We start from the raw sequence: 15,873 nt of genomic DNA, 5'->3' as shown, positions 1-15,873 counted from the left end.
CGTTTTTTTGAATATCTGTGAGAATCTTGCAGAGGGCCATCATTTTGTAAAGGTCACCTTTATCCTGATAACAAACGGGAGTTGGTCCTGTCACTGTTTGCTGTAGACAGTGTTTAAGAATAAGTGAGCAGCCTGCCATTTTTAAGAAAGATGAGCAAGTCAAACTCAGCTAATTATGAATCTTGGTGTCAAACTTGAAATTTTACTTTTTTTTGGAGGTAGTGGAATGGACAAAACCCAAAGCACTGAAAATGGTATTGTGAGAAGACAGCAGCTCTCTATATGCAGTCCAAGAAAAGCATATTTTAGCCTTACAAAGTATCTTTTCTATGCAGTTCTCTCAGGAAGCATGTTTTAACAGCATTGTTTTTCTTTTCTTTTTTTTTTTTTTAAGATGCCATACCTTTAAGCTTTAAGTTCTCTCTCTCTCTCTCTCTCTCTCTCTCTCTCTCTCTCTCTCTCTCTCCCCTCCCTCCCTCCTTCCCTCTTTCCTCCCCATCCCCCACTTCCATCTTCATAAAATCTAGTGACTTTAGCCTAGAAACCATAAAAATATTTGATGTTATCATGGAAACCTGCCTGGCTCATGGTCCAAGTTCTCAAGAAATTATGTTAAGCATGAGAGAAATGCATTTTAAGAATTAGCATACTTTGTTATCAATTCAAACTTAACAAGAAGGTATGAGGAGAGAAAAGCAAACAGCAATATTCAGATGTAAGAAACAAATTTCTGGATTTTTCCAACTGAGTGCCCATTCTGTTGACTTCTTAAAATGAAACATCATATTGCTCCTTTTAATGCTATCATTTTATTTCAAAGAAAACCAAACCAAACCAAAACCAAAACCAATAAACAAAATAAAACAACCTTAGCATTGGGAAAGAGGAGCTATTTTACAATTTAAAAAAAAAAAAAAAGAAAGAAAAGCAATTAAATCAGGAACAAATTATGTGAACATGAACTTGCATTGAACAGTTGCTTTAAGTCCACATCTAAAACACAAATTGGCATTCTGGTCAAAACAACAGATTACAAGGTCACATTTTTCTACTTGCAGTGTCAATGTCAGAATTTTCATAAAAACCCAACATTTCAAAGTCACTCACAAAAAACCCTGCAAAATGATATTTATATGAAGAACCATTTTTTTAAAAAAGGGCAAAATATTGATATGAATGATACTTTCCAGAATGCACATTTCATTTACAGACTATGTATGAAATGGTGTCAAAATTACAGGCATCAGGTCTTTCTAAACCAAGGTACAGTTTACATAGTTCAAGGCTTCTTAACCATATACTTTAAAGAAAATCTTTACTTAGAGTGCAATGAAGAACAAGGAATTAAGCATGTTTAAAGAGAGAGGCTTTATATGTAAAATGTGAACTAACATATTTCCCTGTTTTATTTGGGGACACTGTGATCCTAAACTTTCAGGACACTGAATGAAAGTTTTACTGTTTATAAAGTATAATAAATGTAGCTGCTAATTTTAACCAATTGTATAAAATGTTGTTAAAATAGTAAGTATGCCAGACTGTAAGACCAGAAATGTCTTAAGTCATAAGGCATAGTTTTCCTGGTTTTCCGTTTCAAGGGAAAATATTTTAAAAAGTGGAATGGGGAAAAAAAACCAACAAAAAATTTTTTTAAGTAAAAAAAAAAAATGAGTATCTTTTTAGAAACAACAAGTGGACCAGAAACCAGGGAATCAAACCAGGGAGCCCTATCGCAACAAAAGGGTGGTACAATCCAAACAAAGAACAGAAAACCCATCAGATTTCTTTTGTGTTTTCCCCCACCAATTTTGCAACCTGTAGTTTCCCACCCCCCTCATTTTGTAGTCTGCCTGTTCAACTTTCTGAATCCCACTCTGCAATGCGTGTAGAATTCTTCAGCTTGTGAAGCGGATGGTGCAACCTGTCATAGGAGCTGACATTAACCTCATGGCAAGCGCATATTTGGTACCCAGATGGAACAACGCCATCATTATTTGGAAGGTTTTACAATTGAAGTTCAGGGAACATAGTGCCTACCCATTCTGTTACTTCTCCACTTCTGCCTTGGGTCAAACTTACAAAACATAGGGTTTTATGCTTCCTGCAGCTCTTGTAGTTCATTACTTTCTCTTTGGCTCTGAATGACTGCCGCAGTTGGGGAGCCACCCTGGGTGTAAATGACCATGCTTGTTAACTGTTCCCCTGTACCGTCGGGGGCCACGGCTTCGGCATTTAGGGCAGTGCCAGCCTGCAAAAGTTCTTGAGAGTCAGCGGTCTCGATCACAGTGTGGGAGTACATACCTGGTTCATCCTGCACCCCCTGGGGCAATTCAGTGACAATATAATGTGTCGGGCCTTCTGTGAAGTTGCCACTGGAATCTTGGACCATAGCTTGGGCTAATTCTTCAGTCACAATGATTTGTGAGATCTCCCCTTCAGAGTCCACTAGATCCACATGCTCTCCTTGCATGTTCAGGGCATGGCTCCCTGCTTCTTGCATTATGATCTGAGACCCTTCCCTGGCCACCATATGAACGGTTCCTTCCTGATTGACAATGACCTGAGTGACGCCCTCTTTCATCAGCTGGTCTGCCGCCGCTGTGTCACAGACGGCAAACTGGAGTACTCCCTGAACCATCTTCTTAAAGGCAACCTGTGCTCGCTCCTGAGATGCAATGATAGTGGATGGGCGCATGACCTGGGTCACCACTTCCATAGGTTCTATGTCTGAGGGGCTTTCCTGAATTTCCTGGAACATCTGTATTTCTTGTGTTTCGGGTTCAGCAGGAATGCTAGATGCCTCGTGACTGGGCATCTGTATCAAGAGATCTTTGTGACCAGACCTAGTTCTCTCCTGGGGTCCAGTCCTATTTTCTGCTTCTCCTAGTTCAGTGACAGCACAAAGCAACGCGTCCAGTGCAGAAGACGAGTCAGAAGCAGGTGCTCCAGACTCGGCAATATCTAAGATTTCCTGCTTTATCACCTGTTGCATCATAGCACCATCTGAGTCAACAGATTCTCCCACTTCCGTGTTTCCCACTGAACCTTCTACGACCACCACTTGTGTAGCCCCATCTGCTAGTTGCTCAGTGAGAATCTGTCCGGGCACCATGCTGCCCACATGGGACCCATTTTGGCTTGTGGCAATGACTTGTCCATCTTCCGTAATATGCACCACCCTTGCCACTTGGCCAGCCATTGCCAAAGTCTGGAGAGTGGCGGCAGCAGTTTCCTCCACAGAGGAATCGATGGCAAAGTCGCCGTTGTATCCTTGGATGATGATGACTTGCTGCACTTGTTCAGCTGACTGTGCTTGCCTCCTGCTGCTTCTAAGGGACTTTTCTTTGACTGGCGATCCTTCTGCCAGGGCGGCTGCAGTAAAAGGACTGTCTGTTTCCACAAAGGTCGCCCCTTGTCCCTTTAGGCGGCATTCGTAGGACTTGGAGACAATGCCTAGGAAAGAAAATGCTCAGTTAATATACACTCTCAGAAAAAGTCAAGTAAGAACCTGCAGACTTAGAAATGTCAACAATAGAAATAAAACTGTGATCCATCTCTTATTAGGTAGGACATAGATCTAGAGTAGAGGTAGCACAGCATAATGGATGAAGAGACAATCTTGGAGCCTTGGGTTCAAGGCCTTCACCTGACTCGAACTGGCTCAATGACCTTGGGTCAGGCCCTTATTCTCTCAGCGCCAACAGGAAACTCGTTAAGTTGCAAAGTAGATGCAGAGTGGAGAGTTTCTTCATGCCCAACCCCTAACATCGATAAAATGAAAAAAGCATGGTAGAAAAAAAAAACAGCACTAGAGAGTAGATCTGCTGTAGATAGAAATAAATAAAACAACAATCAATAGCTTGGAGATCCTGGGTTTGATTCTCTACTTCCTAGCTGTGTAATCTAGGCCAAATTCCTTACCTTCTGTTAACCTTTTTCTTCACCTGTAAAAAAATATTTCTTGTGGCAATCATGAAGATCAAATAAGCTAAGGCATATACAGTGCTTTGTAGATACTAAAGTATTATGCAAATGTGAATTATTATTATTGTTATGAAGTTAAGGGTTTTATAGAACATCGTTCATTTAGATTAATGTCACTTTGGAAGATGCAATACTGAAAGATAATGCATGGTTTCTCTACATCATCAAAATGAGGACATTCAAATATACTTAAAAAAAAAACCTTCACTTGTTCTTAGAATCAATACAGTGTATTAGTTCTAGGGCAGAAGAGCTAAAAGGGCAAGGCAATGAGGGTTAAGTGACTTGCCCACGTCACACAGCTAGCCAGATTTGAATCCAGGACCTCCTGTCTCTAGGACTGACTTTCAATCCACTGAGCTACCCAGCTGCCTCCCCATCAAAAAATAGTTTTAAAAATAAATTTTATTTCTGTTCTATAGACCTATATCATATGCCTATTCTATGCTAAGCACTGTGCTAGGTAATCAGGATATAAGGACATCAAAGAAACAGTTGTTGCCCTTGAGGAGCCTGTATTCTACCAGAGGATATAGTTTGGATAAAAATATGCTTATTGAAAAATTTGAAGAATCTTTGATCTTGTCAGCAGAGGGAATTTGCATAGCAGACATTCTGTCTACCAAACTATATCACAGCTCATCATTGATGTCTTATTGGTCCTAGGGAGTTCACATAATTAGTGTCAGAGGTGGGACTTTCTCAGCACCCTATCACAGTGCCAGGCTCTCTTTCATAAATAAGTATAGTACAAGGAAAAAACTGCTATGTCTATTGAGAACTGGGCAGTTTCATAGGGATAGAATCTGAGTTGAGCCTTAGGAGACAAAGTTTCTGAGAGGCAGGATGATTAGGCAGAACATCCCAGGAATAAGGAATGATCTGTATGAATTCAAGGAGGTGTTAGAATCCAGTTTGGGGAACTGAGTTTAGCTGGGGTACAGTTTATAAAGTGAAGTATGAAATAGAACTAGAGAGGAAGATGATAGTCAGATAGTTAGATTCTAAGTGCCAGGTTAAGGAGTTTATATTTTATTGCACAAGCCAAGAGGAACCTTTAAAGGTTTCTGAATAGGGAAGTGACATCGTCAGAACCTTGCCTTAGGAAGATTATTTTGGCAGATGTTCAGAGGATACACTGGAGAGAAGAGACTGGAAACCGAAAAATTAATAAAGAAGCTGTGTTGTAGAAGTCCAGGTAAGGGGTGATGTAAATGGAACTTTCTTTTCAAATCTTCATAGAGGATGAATGATTCAAGACTAGCTACTGTTGTTTTCAACAAATATTGCTGCTATCAAAGTTCTAGCCTAGGAAACACTCAGTAACAGAATCTTCTAATATGAAGAAAATTACAGAACATATAATGATAGGATTTAGAACTAGAAGGCACTTTGGAAGTGATCTAGTCCACTCAATTATCTTACATGTCAGGAACTGAAGCTCAGAGAAGTGAAGTGATGTGCAGAATAGGAATTTGAACCCAGATCTTCCAAGTCCAAGTCTAGTGTCCTTTTTATATCACTGGGCTGCCAGAGTATCTGTATAGGCTTACATAGAAATATCTATGCTACACACAGGGGTACACATCCATGCAGATCACTAATCTTTCTGAATAAAACATGATATAGATCACTGATTTCCTTGTAACTGGATGGAATGAGAGATAACCTTAAACTATAGACTTTATATTCATGTGAAAGGCATTTAACCATTTAAGTAGACACAATGCCCACGTTTTTACTATAAATCTGATTTAGGTTCTTTTCTATCAGTTTTATCTTCACTATCTCTTATCAGTGCCAGTTAAGAGGATATCTACATTGGATATTTCTATTTCTACATGGACTACAGATATCTCAATAAAAGTTACATTTTTGGAAATGTGCCATTTCACCGTTTTTAGCATAATGAGTTTTTTAAGTCTTTGTCCTTATTGTAAACATGAGTGTTTAATACTCATTTATCCCACTAAAAAGAAACTCACCAGTTCCTTTGTTTCATTCTTAGTTTAGACATGGAATGCCTCAGAGTCAGAAAAATATCACAGAAGCATATTGATTTTTAAATGTAGGAAGACAACCCTTCCACATTCCTGGTCATAACCTGGAGGAGGTCAAAACTTATTTGGGTCTATTGGTCTAAGAGGCATTTTTCTTATTAAAATGAGAACCTTAATATACACTGGTATGGCTTGTTCAACAGTTCAAATTCAAGTGGAACCAAGTTTTTCTATCTGAGCTTGCAAAGGGGTTGGGAGAAGCCTAGATGTAGGAAGTGAAAGGAAGAGCTGAAACTGAAGCATGATTGAAATGAAAGGTCACTTCCATGCCATGGGTTCTGAATTAAAGGGGACAAAGAGAAACACTGTTGAATGCTGTCCTCTGTTCTTCCCATCTCTGTAGGGAGTGACACCAAAAGCAGGAGTAAAAAAGATCCCTGTCTTAAGAGGAGCTAGAACCAGATATCTGTAGTCTTTCCCAGGACTGGAAGGGACTATCTCTCCTTTCAGGAATTTACAATAAAATGTAGCCAAAGCACTTTACCAATTCAAAATGCCAGGCAAATACAATACAATTGGTTATTGTCAGCTACCTGGGACCAATGAAAATTTCCTATTTTTAAAGACTACTCCAGAGGATCAATCTACCACTTACTTATTTGATATGACTAAACATTAAGTGTTTACTATGTGTTAGGCACTATAATAAGCACTGGGGGAAGAAGATCCTATGGTTCCTTTTCTGATGTATAATCACTCAATTTATTACAAAGAAATGCTTCTTTTCATCTAACCTAAATGTTTTTTTAAATTATTTATTTGGAATATTTTTCCATGGTTACATGATGCATGATTCTCTCCCACCTTCCCCCCCCCCTTCCAGAGCTGACAAGTAATTCCACTGGGTTATGCATGTATCATTGTTCAAAACCTATTTCCATGTTATTCATATTTGCTGTAGAGTAACATAAAAACCCTAATCATATCCATATTGAACTACATGATTGATCATATGTTTTTCTTCTGTGTTTCTGCTCCCACAGTTCTTTCTCTGAATGTGAATAGCATTCTTTCTCATAAGTTCCTTGGCATTGTCCTGGGTCATTGCATTTCCTCTGGTAGAAAAGTCTATTACATTCCATTGTGCTATAATCTATCAGTCTCTGTGTATAATGCTCTCCTGGTTTTGCTCCTTTTGCTCTGCATCAGTTCCTGGAGGTCTTTCCAGTTCACATGGAATTCCTCCATTTTGTTATTCCTTTCAGCACAATAATATTCCATCACCAACAGATACCACAATTTATTCAGACATTCCCCAATCAATGCACATTCCTTCACCCTCCCCCCCTTTTTTTGCCACCACAAAGAGTGCGGCTATAAATATTTTTGTACAAGTCTTTTTCCTTATTATTTCCTTATTATTTTTCCTTTGGGGGTACAATCCAACAACAAACCCAACAGTGGTGTGCCTGGGTCAAAAGGCAGACATTCTTTTAAAGCCCTTTGTGCATAATTCCAAATTGCCCTCCAGAATGGTTGGACCAATTCACAACTCCACCAGCAGTGTATTAGTGTCCCAATTTTACCATACACTATCCAACATTTATCACTTTCCTTTGATGCCACATTGGCCTTGGTTTGTTTTTTTTTTTTTTTTCTAAGAGCCTGTTTCCTTTTATTGTAGACCCGTGGTTATTAAATAGGGGCCAAGAGTGGAGTCAGGAAGACCTGAGTTCAAGTCTGACCTCAAAACATTTACTAGTCATATGAATCTAGACAAGTCACTTAACTTCTTTTTACCCCAGTCCTCATCTGTAAAATGGAGATAATAATAGCACCTACTTCTCAGGGCTGTTGGGAGGTCCAAATGAGAGAATAATTGTAAAGCATTTAGTCCAATGTCTGGGACATGGTAAATGTTCTATGATTATTAGCCATTATCATTTGTCTGCTGTGAGTGCTTCTAATGTTCCCAGTGCTGTGCTATACAAAGATTCTCAGTGTGTGGTCTGGTGATCCCCTATAGTTTACCTAAGACACTTTTAGGGGATCCACAAGGTCAAAACTATTTTCCTAATAAAACCAAGATGTTTTCATTTCTCATGAGATTTATTGATAGATACAAACCACATAAAAGCCCTTGGAAGGAATCCTTAGTTAATTTTTCAGAATATAAAGGGATTCTGAGACCATAAAGTTTGAGAAGTGCTGGTATAGGGAGATACTTATAGGTTGTTTCTAAATTGCTCTTCAAGTTTCTCTTTTCCATATCCATCTTCAAAATTTATTTTCTAAATCTTTAAATTTTATTGTGATTTTCTTCTGAGTTTCTGTTAAATTTTCTCTATTCATTTTTTAAAAATTCTTATTTTCTCTCTTAGTAAGTCTAAGTCAAAAAGATAAGAGGTAGGCAAACAGGGTTAAGTGACTTGCCCAGGTCATACATCTAGAAAGTGTATGAGGTCTCATTTGACTCCAGGCCTGGTGCTCTATCCACTCTACTACCTAGCTATCTCTTTAGCCACTTTTTAGCTGTGAAAAATGGGCACAATATACTTATAAGTGTGTAACTACTGTTATGTATTCCTTAGAGATGATTCATGTGACAGTTCTACTTATATGTTTATCTTGATATCATGCTTTCATTTTTTAATTGGTAGTCAGCAAAATCAATGCAGTTAAATAGGAAAAAAACCCCTTAGAGCCAATTTCTCTGACAAAGGTCTCATTTCTTAGATATATAAGGAAATGATTCAAATTTAAAAGAATAAGGGCCATCTCCCAACTGATAAGTGGCCAAATGATACAAAGAGGCAGTTTTCAAAGGAAGAAATCCATGATGTCAACAGCCATATTAAAAAATATCTAAAAATTAAAGAAATCTCTAATAATTAAAGAATGCATACCTAAATTGGCAAAGGTGACAAAAAATGAAAATGACTTGTTGGAGGAGCTAAAGGGAAAACAGACACATTGATGCACTGTTAATGGAGTTGTGAATTGGTCCAGATGTTCTGGAAAGCAATTTGGAACTATGTCCAAAAAATTACTCAATCATTCATACCCTTTGACCCAATCAATGATACCACTACTAGGCCCAAACCCCAAGGAACCAATTATGGCATAGGAATGGACTGGAACATTATTTACTGTGCATGCAAAATGGCCAAAGGGATCATTTCAGAGAAACTTAAGAAGGCTCGCATGAACTGATACAGTCTGAAGTGAGCAGTAACAGAAGAACAGCAACAGCATCATAAAGGAAATCAACTTTAAAAGCCTATAGAAGTCTGATGGGCAGAGTGTGGTGACACGGGCTTACTATCCCTGCTGCTGAGGTGGCTGAGGCTAGTTTTTTATTTGAGGTTTGGGATTCTGAGGTACAGTAAGGCTACAGCTGATTAGGCTCACCCACTAACCCTAGTATCAATGTGGTAAAAGGGTAGGGATAATGGAGAGGGGAGCAAGAACCAGGCAAGAAACCAAGTGGTTCAAGGCTTCCATGAATATCCACAATGAGATCAGGCCCACGAATGGCTGCTGCACTTCTGGCCTGGATGAGACAAGGAGTTGTTGTTCAGTCCTTTCAATGTGTCTGACTCCCAGCTAATAAGTGTCTTAACATCGAATTTGAACTCAGGAAGTGGAGTCTTCTTGACTCCAGGCTAGATACTCTATCCATCATGCTACCTAGCTGCTAATAGATAAAGAGACCCTGTCTCAAAAAGAAGAAAAAAGAAAAAGGACGTAGATCAATGCAGTCAACTGCCAGGATTGCAGAGGGCTGATGATGAAGCATACTGCATCATGTCCAATCATGCTCTGTGTATTACCTTGTCTGAAGTGATAGACTCTAGATGCAGAATGAGAAATACTTTTTGATGTGGCCTGTGCAAGGATTTCTTTGGCTTGACTATGCATATTTGTCAGAGGTTATTATAAAGGGAGATGGAAGAGAGGGAAAATGAATTCTTGCTAATTGAAATAAAATTTAAAAGGGTAAACATTAAACCAGCTGGTGTTCAGTTCGCCATCTACTGAACCTCCAGAATTTTTTCAACTATGCTTTCAAGTTCTTTTTTGCCTTTAGCAATCTGTAAATAGCTCAAATTGATAAGTTTCTTTAAGATTACAAAGTGCTTTCCTCCAAATAGCCTTGTGGGGGCAGGTAGGAGAAGCAGTGTCATTCCCATTTTAGAGATAAAGAAACAGGCTCAGCAAGGTTAAGTAACTACTCCAGGATCACACAGCTAGTGTCAAGTCTGGGATACAAACCCAAGGCTTCTGACTCCAAAGAAGAGGTTTTTGTTTGTCATTTTTTTTTTCACTGCCCCACTATGTAACTTCTCCTCCCCTTCCTGTCATGTTATATTCTACTTATCCTTAGTGAATTTATTTCCCTGTCCCTTTCTTATTTTTCTAGGTCATTTTAGATTCTGATTCAGCTTTGATGAAAAAGGAAATAAAGGTAATGGGCACAAACAAAAGTAGCTTTCAAATCATATGGTGCCATGCTGTCCTTATTTTCAGAGACAGAGGAAGCTTTTGGGACTAGGGAAGAAAAAGCTAAGCATCCTATTCTTGGATAGTCCCTGAAATAAATGGTATATTTCTAGGGCTATGCAACTCCAGCCTTTACTCTGCAATTGAAAGAAAGTCTCTTGGGTGTGGAGTTATCAAGTGAATCCCTTCGCAGCACTGATAATTATGCTATTCTGAGCAGCTTACTTAATCTATTTGAATCCAGAGGTGAGTTAAGCCACTTCCTGACCATTAAAGTAAACTACATGGGTAAATACTGCTGTCACTAAGGGGTGTGATGAAGCTTAACTACACCAACATCTTAACCTCAGCTCAGTGCAAGCCCAGCTATTCCATCACAGTTCATAAATGCGATTGCAGGTCCATCTTTTGATTCAGCAATTTAATAACTTCGAGTGCTGTCAGTACTGCTTTGAAAAATGGCTCCTATAAAATGTAACAGCCTCAATCAGATTGTAAAAGATTCACCCACGGAAGATTCTTCCATTTCAACTATAATGAATTAATGTTGAGCTATGTAGAAGTTCAAGTGTCATTTAAACTAATGTGAATCTCTACTGTAACTTTAAATTTTAACTGGACCAGGAATTTACTGGGAACATCAACTTCAATTTCAGAGATCTTCTTAGTAAATATGAATTGCAGATGACACAAGTTTCTTCTTAGTCGTTGTCTTCTTTCTTTTTTTTTTTTAAAAAGGAGTGCAAATAACCAAACCGAGCAGATATTTAGAGAACAAGAGATTCAAACTGTACCAAGGTCCTGTCCTTGGACAGTTCTTTAACGAAGGACTCTTGTTCAACTTAATATTTGCATTACCTTCCATGATATTTAAAGACAAAGTCTGATTTTTATCCAGCACATAGCATTTAATCAAATGTCATATTTAAATTTATTATTGCTGCTTCTCCCCTCCTTTACTTCAAACATTGTACAATGAAGCTTTATGTAAAAAAATCTCAAATGAGGCGAAAATGAAATCTGCTGTCAAGTCCATGAATCCTGAACCTATAGTTAGAGAGAGTATCAAGACTTTCAAAGATAAGATTATTGGCTTCTATTGGAAAATGAGTAAGAGTTTATACTCTGCTGAAATAAGGAAATTATGTCATGGTTTATTTGGGTGGAACTGTATTTTTTAGGGTAGTGGTTTGTTAAAAAGCTCTTTTCCAGAAAACCATTATAAGATGAAAGCCTTCTTTACCTGCTCCTTGCATCCTAGTAATCCCCACAAGGTGAAATTCTCTACAACTCAGACACAGAAAATCCATAATTGCAGGGAAAGGAAGGGTTAAATTACTAAGACCCCTCCCCACCCCACCTCCACCTCCTAACAAAACAAACAGACCTATTAATGGACTTTTTTAGTTGTCTGCTGTGCTTTTGGGAAGTCACAGATAGGGTTTAGTACCTGACTACTTCTTTTTGTGTGTGTGTATTATTCTTTCCTTACTGTCATCATTTTTTTCCAACAGAATAAATACCTTATGCTTTTGTTAAGCTTACATTTAATTAAAATGTACAGAATTTGTGCAGTAAACTCGAATGAAACAAATAAAACAAAGGCCCCCTCTCTTGAAGGCATACGTTGTGAATGAAAAATGTCATTACAGACTAAAAAATTTTGCAGTAAACAGGGCCTACAGAGAGAAGTTTCCCCTGTAATGACATCCATAAAATACACAAATGGCACTTTTAGTACCATCCTGAATATGGCATTTTCTGTGCTCTACACACAATCTAAATGGTTTGATCATAGAGCATAATACTCCATTGGGTTTATAGAACAATCAATGTTCCATAAAATGATGTATTTATCCAATAGTAGGCTCAGCAGTTACTGGTGTATGACATTGTAGGACACTGGCTTTGTACTCTTCAGCAGCACACATGCTGGCTGTAAAACTTATCTAACACTACTTCAACAACTTCATCTCATCTGTGTCAAGTAATTTGTTGAAGCCTCAGCTTGGTTTAAAAAACTTGTAATAAAAATTCATAGAATTTTCAAGAGAATGAAAGCCGATGACAATAGAAAGGTCACATTGTGTCTCCACTAAAGGGGTCAAAGGTCATTAGCAGTTCTAAAACAGAAAGTAGATTTCATGCATCGTGTAGCAGATAAAGATGGCATTAAAGAGACTTGTCCTGGAGTGAAATCTGTAATATGTTAGGAAAGCCTGTGTTAATAGTCTATGTAAACGATTTTGTTTCTACTACAAGTCTCATCTTTTGGATTTCTAAGCTTTTTCAGAAGTTATTTTAAGTGTTTAAAGATGCTTGAATTAAACCTCAGCTATCATTTGTATTTTGTTTTCAAAAGTCATTTGGTTTGACGTGCAGCCTAAAAATCTGGTATGGTTTACTGTTATAATCAAAGTGCTTTACATATTATATAGTTTTTGAAAAATGGCTCTTTTTCCATAAAATTTCTGTGGGCACTCATGACATTGTGATTCTTAGTCACATATAATTTCTCTCAATTTCAATTTCGAGGTATAATTTTTAACAATGAAGTAAAGAAATCATACTTAATGTCTATTAAAATGAAACAATATTAGCAGATTATGCTAATAAATTAGAGCCATATTTTAATGTCACCAAATCTTACAAGTTTCTCACATGAAAGCAGGAAAATGACAAAATGAAATTCAATGAAATATAACCTTCTAGAAGTTTCAAAGATGAGGAATAAATTAATTTTCATAACAGCAGCTACCAATAGTTTAGCCAGTCAAATCGATATCAATAATTGCTCTGGTAAGTTATTCATTTCTTAGACAATAATAATTACTTAGTATTGTCAAGTATGCCATATTATGCAAACTCACAGTCAAATATAGGTTTAAATAACTCAATGAACTCAACTATAACACCAGCACCTGCATATTGGGAGCACTCTTCTGATTCAAAGAATGTAACAGATGATATATATAATTATCCCCAGTTTCCAGAGAGGAAGACTAAAGTCCAGTGGTTGCGTGAGCAACTTTCCTGAGATTTTAAGATGTGTGTCAGGCTGATACAATAATCATGCCTCCCATTCCTATATTCAGACAAGTAAATGAAGCTTTTCACTCTCATTTTCAAAAGAACAAAAATCATTCAGGGCTTCCTTTCTCATCATCATTTTCAAAGATCATAAGCTGCATTTTAGACAGGTTGTATGTGAGTATTAGCATTAAACCACGATTTTTAGTCATTATTTGATACAAAAGAAAGATGTATTGTTTTCTGTCCTTTGCCAGAAATGTTAACTATAACTACATAACAAATTAGGTTGCAGAACTTTATTTCAAATGTTGATTAACACTGAACCCATTTAAACAATTAAGATCATGCTATATTAAATGGACATGGGTTACTATCTATCTATCGATCGATCTATCTATCTACATATATACCATTATTTGATAATTTTTAAATCATTTCTAATATTTGCTCCATGTCACATCTGTGGAGAAGAATTATATCTATAACTCTATGGGTACCTTCTTCCAAATTTATGAACATGACTATCCATTATAAGAGTAGAAAAAAGAATTTTTTCATGACAAACCTATTCCTCCAAAATCATAGAGATCTTTCCTGATATTCACATGCATATGTGTAACAATGGAACCTGTCTTGATGCATGATCAGCTCAAAAGAGTACATCGATCTAAGGAACATATTGATTTCTTTTCTCTTCATTGTCATCACTATTACATAACAACATATCATTATAATTAGCAATGATAATTAATAATAAAAATAAATAACAATAAAAGATAATAAAAAGATTGAAATTGAACTATGTTGAGACTTAGGAAGCCAATTCAAAAGTCTTCAATGATTCTCAGTTTATCCTGGCCCAGTGCACATGAGCCTAAATATTTCAATGGTTACTGAAGAATGGTGGAGAGTAAAGGCCAATATTTTACCTTTAAAGTCATAAATGCTAAGAAGTTTTATACTAAATCAGAAATCTAGCTGTAATAAAAGTTAAGCACACAGAGTCTCCTTAAGCAAGATAAGAATATACTCTTTAAGGTTATCTTGATTTGGTTGGGTTCCCCCTCCACCCCTTTGCCATTTCACTGTTATTCTCTTTGGAGGACCCTGGGCCTATTTATACCAGTTTTAAGCTGTAGTCAAAACTACACAATTGAATACTTATCACAGATTCTACTAGTCTACTTCACAGATGGCAATAGGAATAACATCATAAACATCATAAAGTTAGATTGTAAACTGTGCTTTGAAATGTTGGCATGAAAGATTCCTGGTATAGAAAGCTCCTATTATTTTATCATGGCTTCTCTCTCTCTCTCTCTCTCTCTCTCTCTCTCTCTCTCTCTCTTTTTAAAGGAACACTTAGTTTATTTGCTAGCAGAGAACCATTAAAGACCTATCTATAAAGACTACTGTAGTTCTGATGTGACAAAGAAGATCTACAGAGCTTTAAAACCAAATACCAAGTGAACTTAAGGTATTATTTCACAAGTGAGGTAGGACCACCCCTCTACCCTCTACCACCCCATTTTTGTCAAGGAAGACCCAATTTCGTAGGGCTTGGATTCCTCAAAATGTTACTAAATTTTAAGATATTTCTCTACCAAGTAGGAGAGGTGGGCTTTTAATTAGAAGAAGTTTTGTTAAATATTTAAGAAAATAAACCAAAAAGCCTTTAAGACAATTATCCTCCCTTTGTTGGCTCTGCCTCCTCCCTCCGCCCCAAAGAAAACTCCTTTTAGACATTTTAAATCCTGGCCTAGGTGTTAGCCAAAGATTTAAAAAACAAAAATAAAACACATAGTGGAGACATGGAGTGTACCTGGAGTTGGGAAGACCTATTCTGAAATCTATCTTCAATCTTTACTAGGTTGTCACTAAAACTTAGGCAAATCATTTATGCTCTGCTCCGTTTGGCTCAGTTCCTTCAACTACAAAATGGGGATAGTAATAGCACTTGCCTCACAGGGTTATAGTGAAGATCAAATGAGATTAAAAAAAAGTACTTCATATATAATCCTTGGTACACAATAGGTGTTTAATAAATGCTCCTTCTCTTCCTTCTTGCCCCCTTCCTCACCCTTCAAACAGCTTATGATCTAACAGAAATACAGAAGTTACACATATAAACATAAGGTAGAATGTGACAAGGGCAAAGGAAAGATCTAGAGAAAGTCCTGAAAAAAAATTTTAGCTAGTGGTGGTAATAGGGGATATGAATCTAGAAAGAGTTTCTGGAGAACGTGACACTAGGCCTAAAAGAAAGAGAAACATTACAAAAGGCAGAGATGTAGAGGTATACATTCCAGGTTGTTAAAAGAGTTTTTATTAATTTCTCTGTTTTCATATTTAA

General features: G+C 37.2%; 1 protein-coding gene across 1 annotated transcript in view; it reads right to left on the bottom strand.

Annotated features, from left to right (window-relative positions):
• Window positions 1-2,092: 2,092 nt before the first annotated feature.
• Window positions 2,093-15,873, bottom strand: part of ZNF407 (zinc finger protein 407) — a 616,647-nt gene continuing 602,866 nt past the window's right edge. Inside the window, exon 8 of the mRNA XM_044667178.1 lies at window positions 2,093-3,453. Within this exon, the coding sequence (XP_044523113.1) occupies window positions 2,093-3,453 (1,361 nt within the window). The remainder of the gene's footprint in view (window positions 3,454-15,873) is intronic.

The sequence above is a fragment of the Gracilinanus agilis genome, chromosome 1, assembly GCF_016433145.1.
Source record: "Gracilinanus agilis isolate LMUSP501 chromosome 1, AgileGrace, whole genome shotgun sequence".
NCBI lineage: Eukaryota > Metazoa > Chordata > Mammalia > Didelphimorphia > Didelphidae > Gracilinanus > Gracilinanus agilis.
Note: the sequence above shows the minus strand (reverse complement) of the source record. Positions and strands in the feature narration are given on the sequence as shown.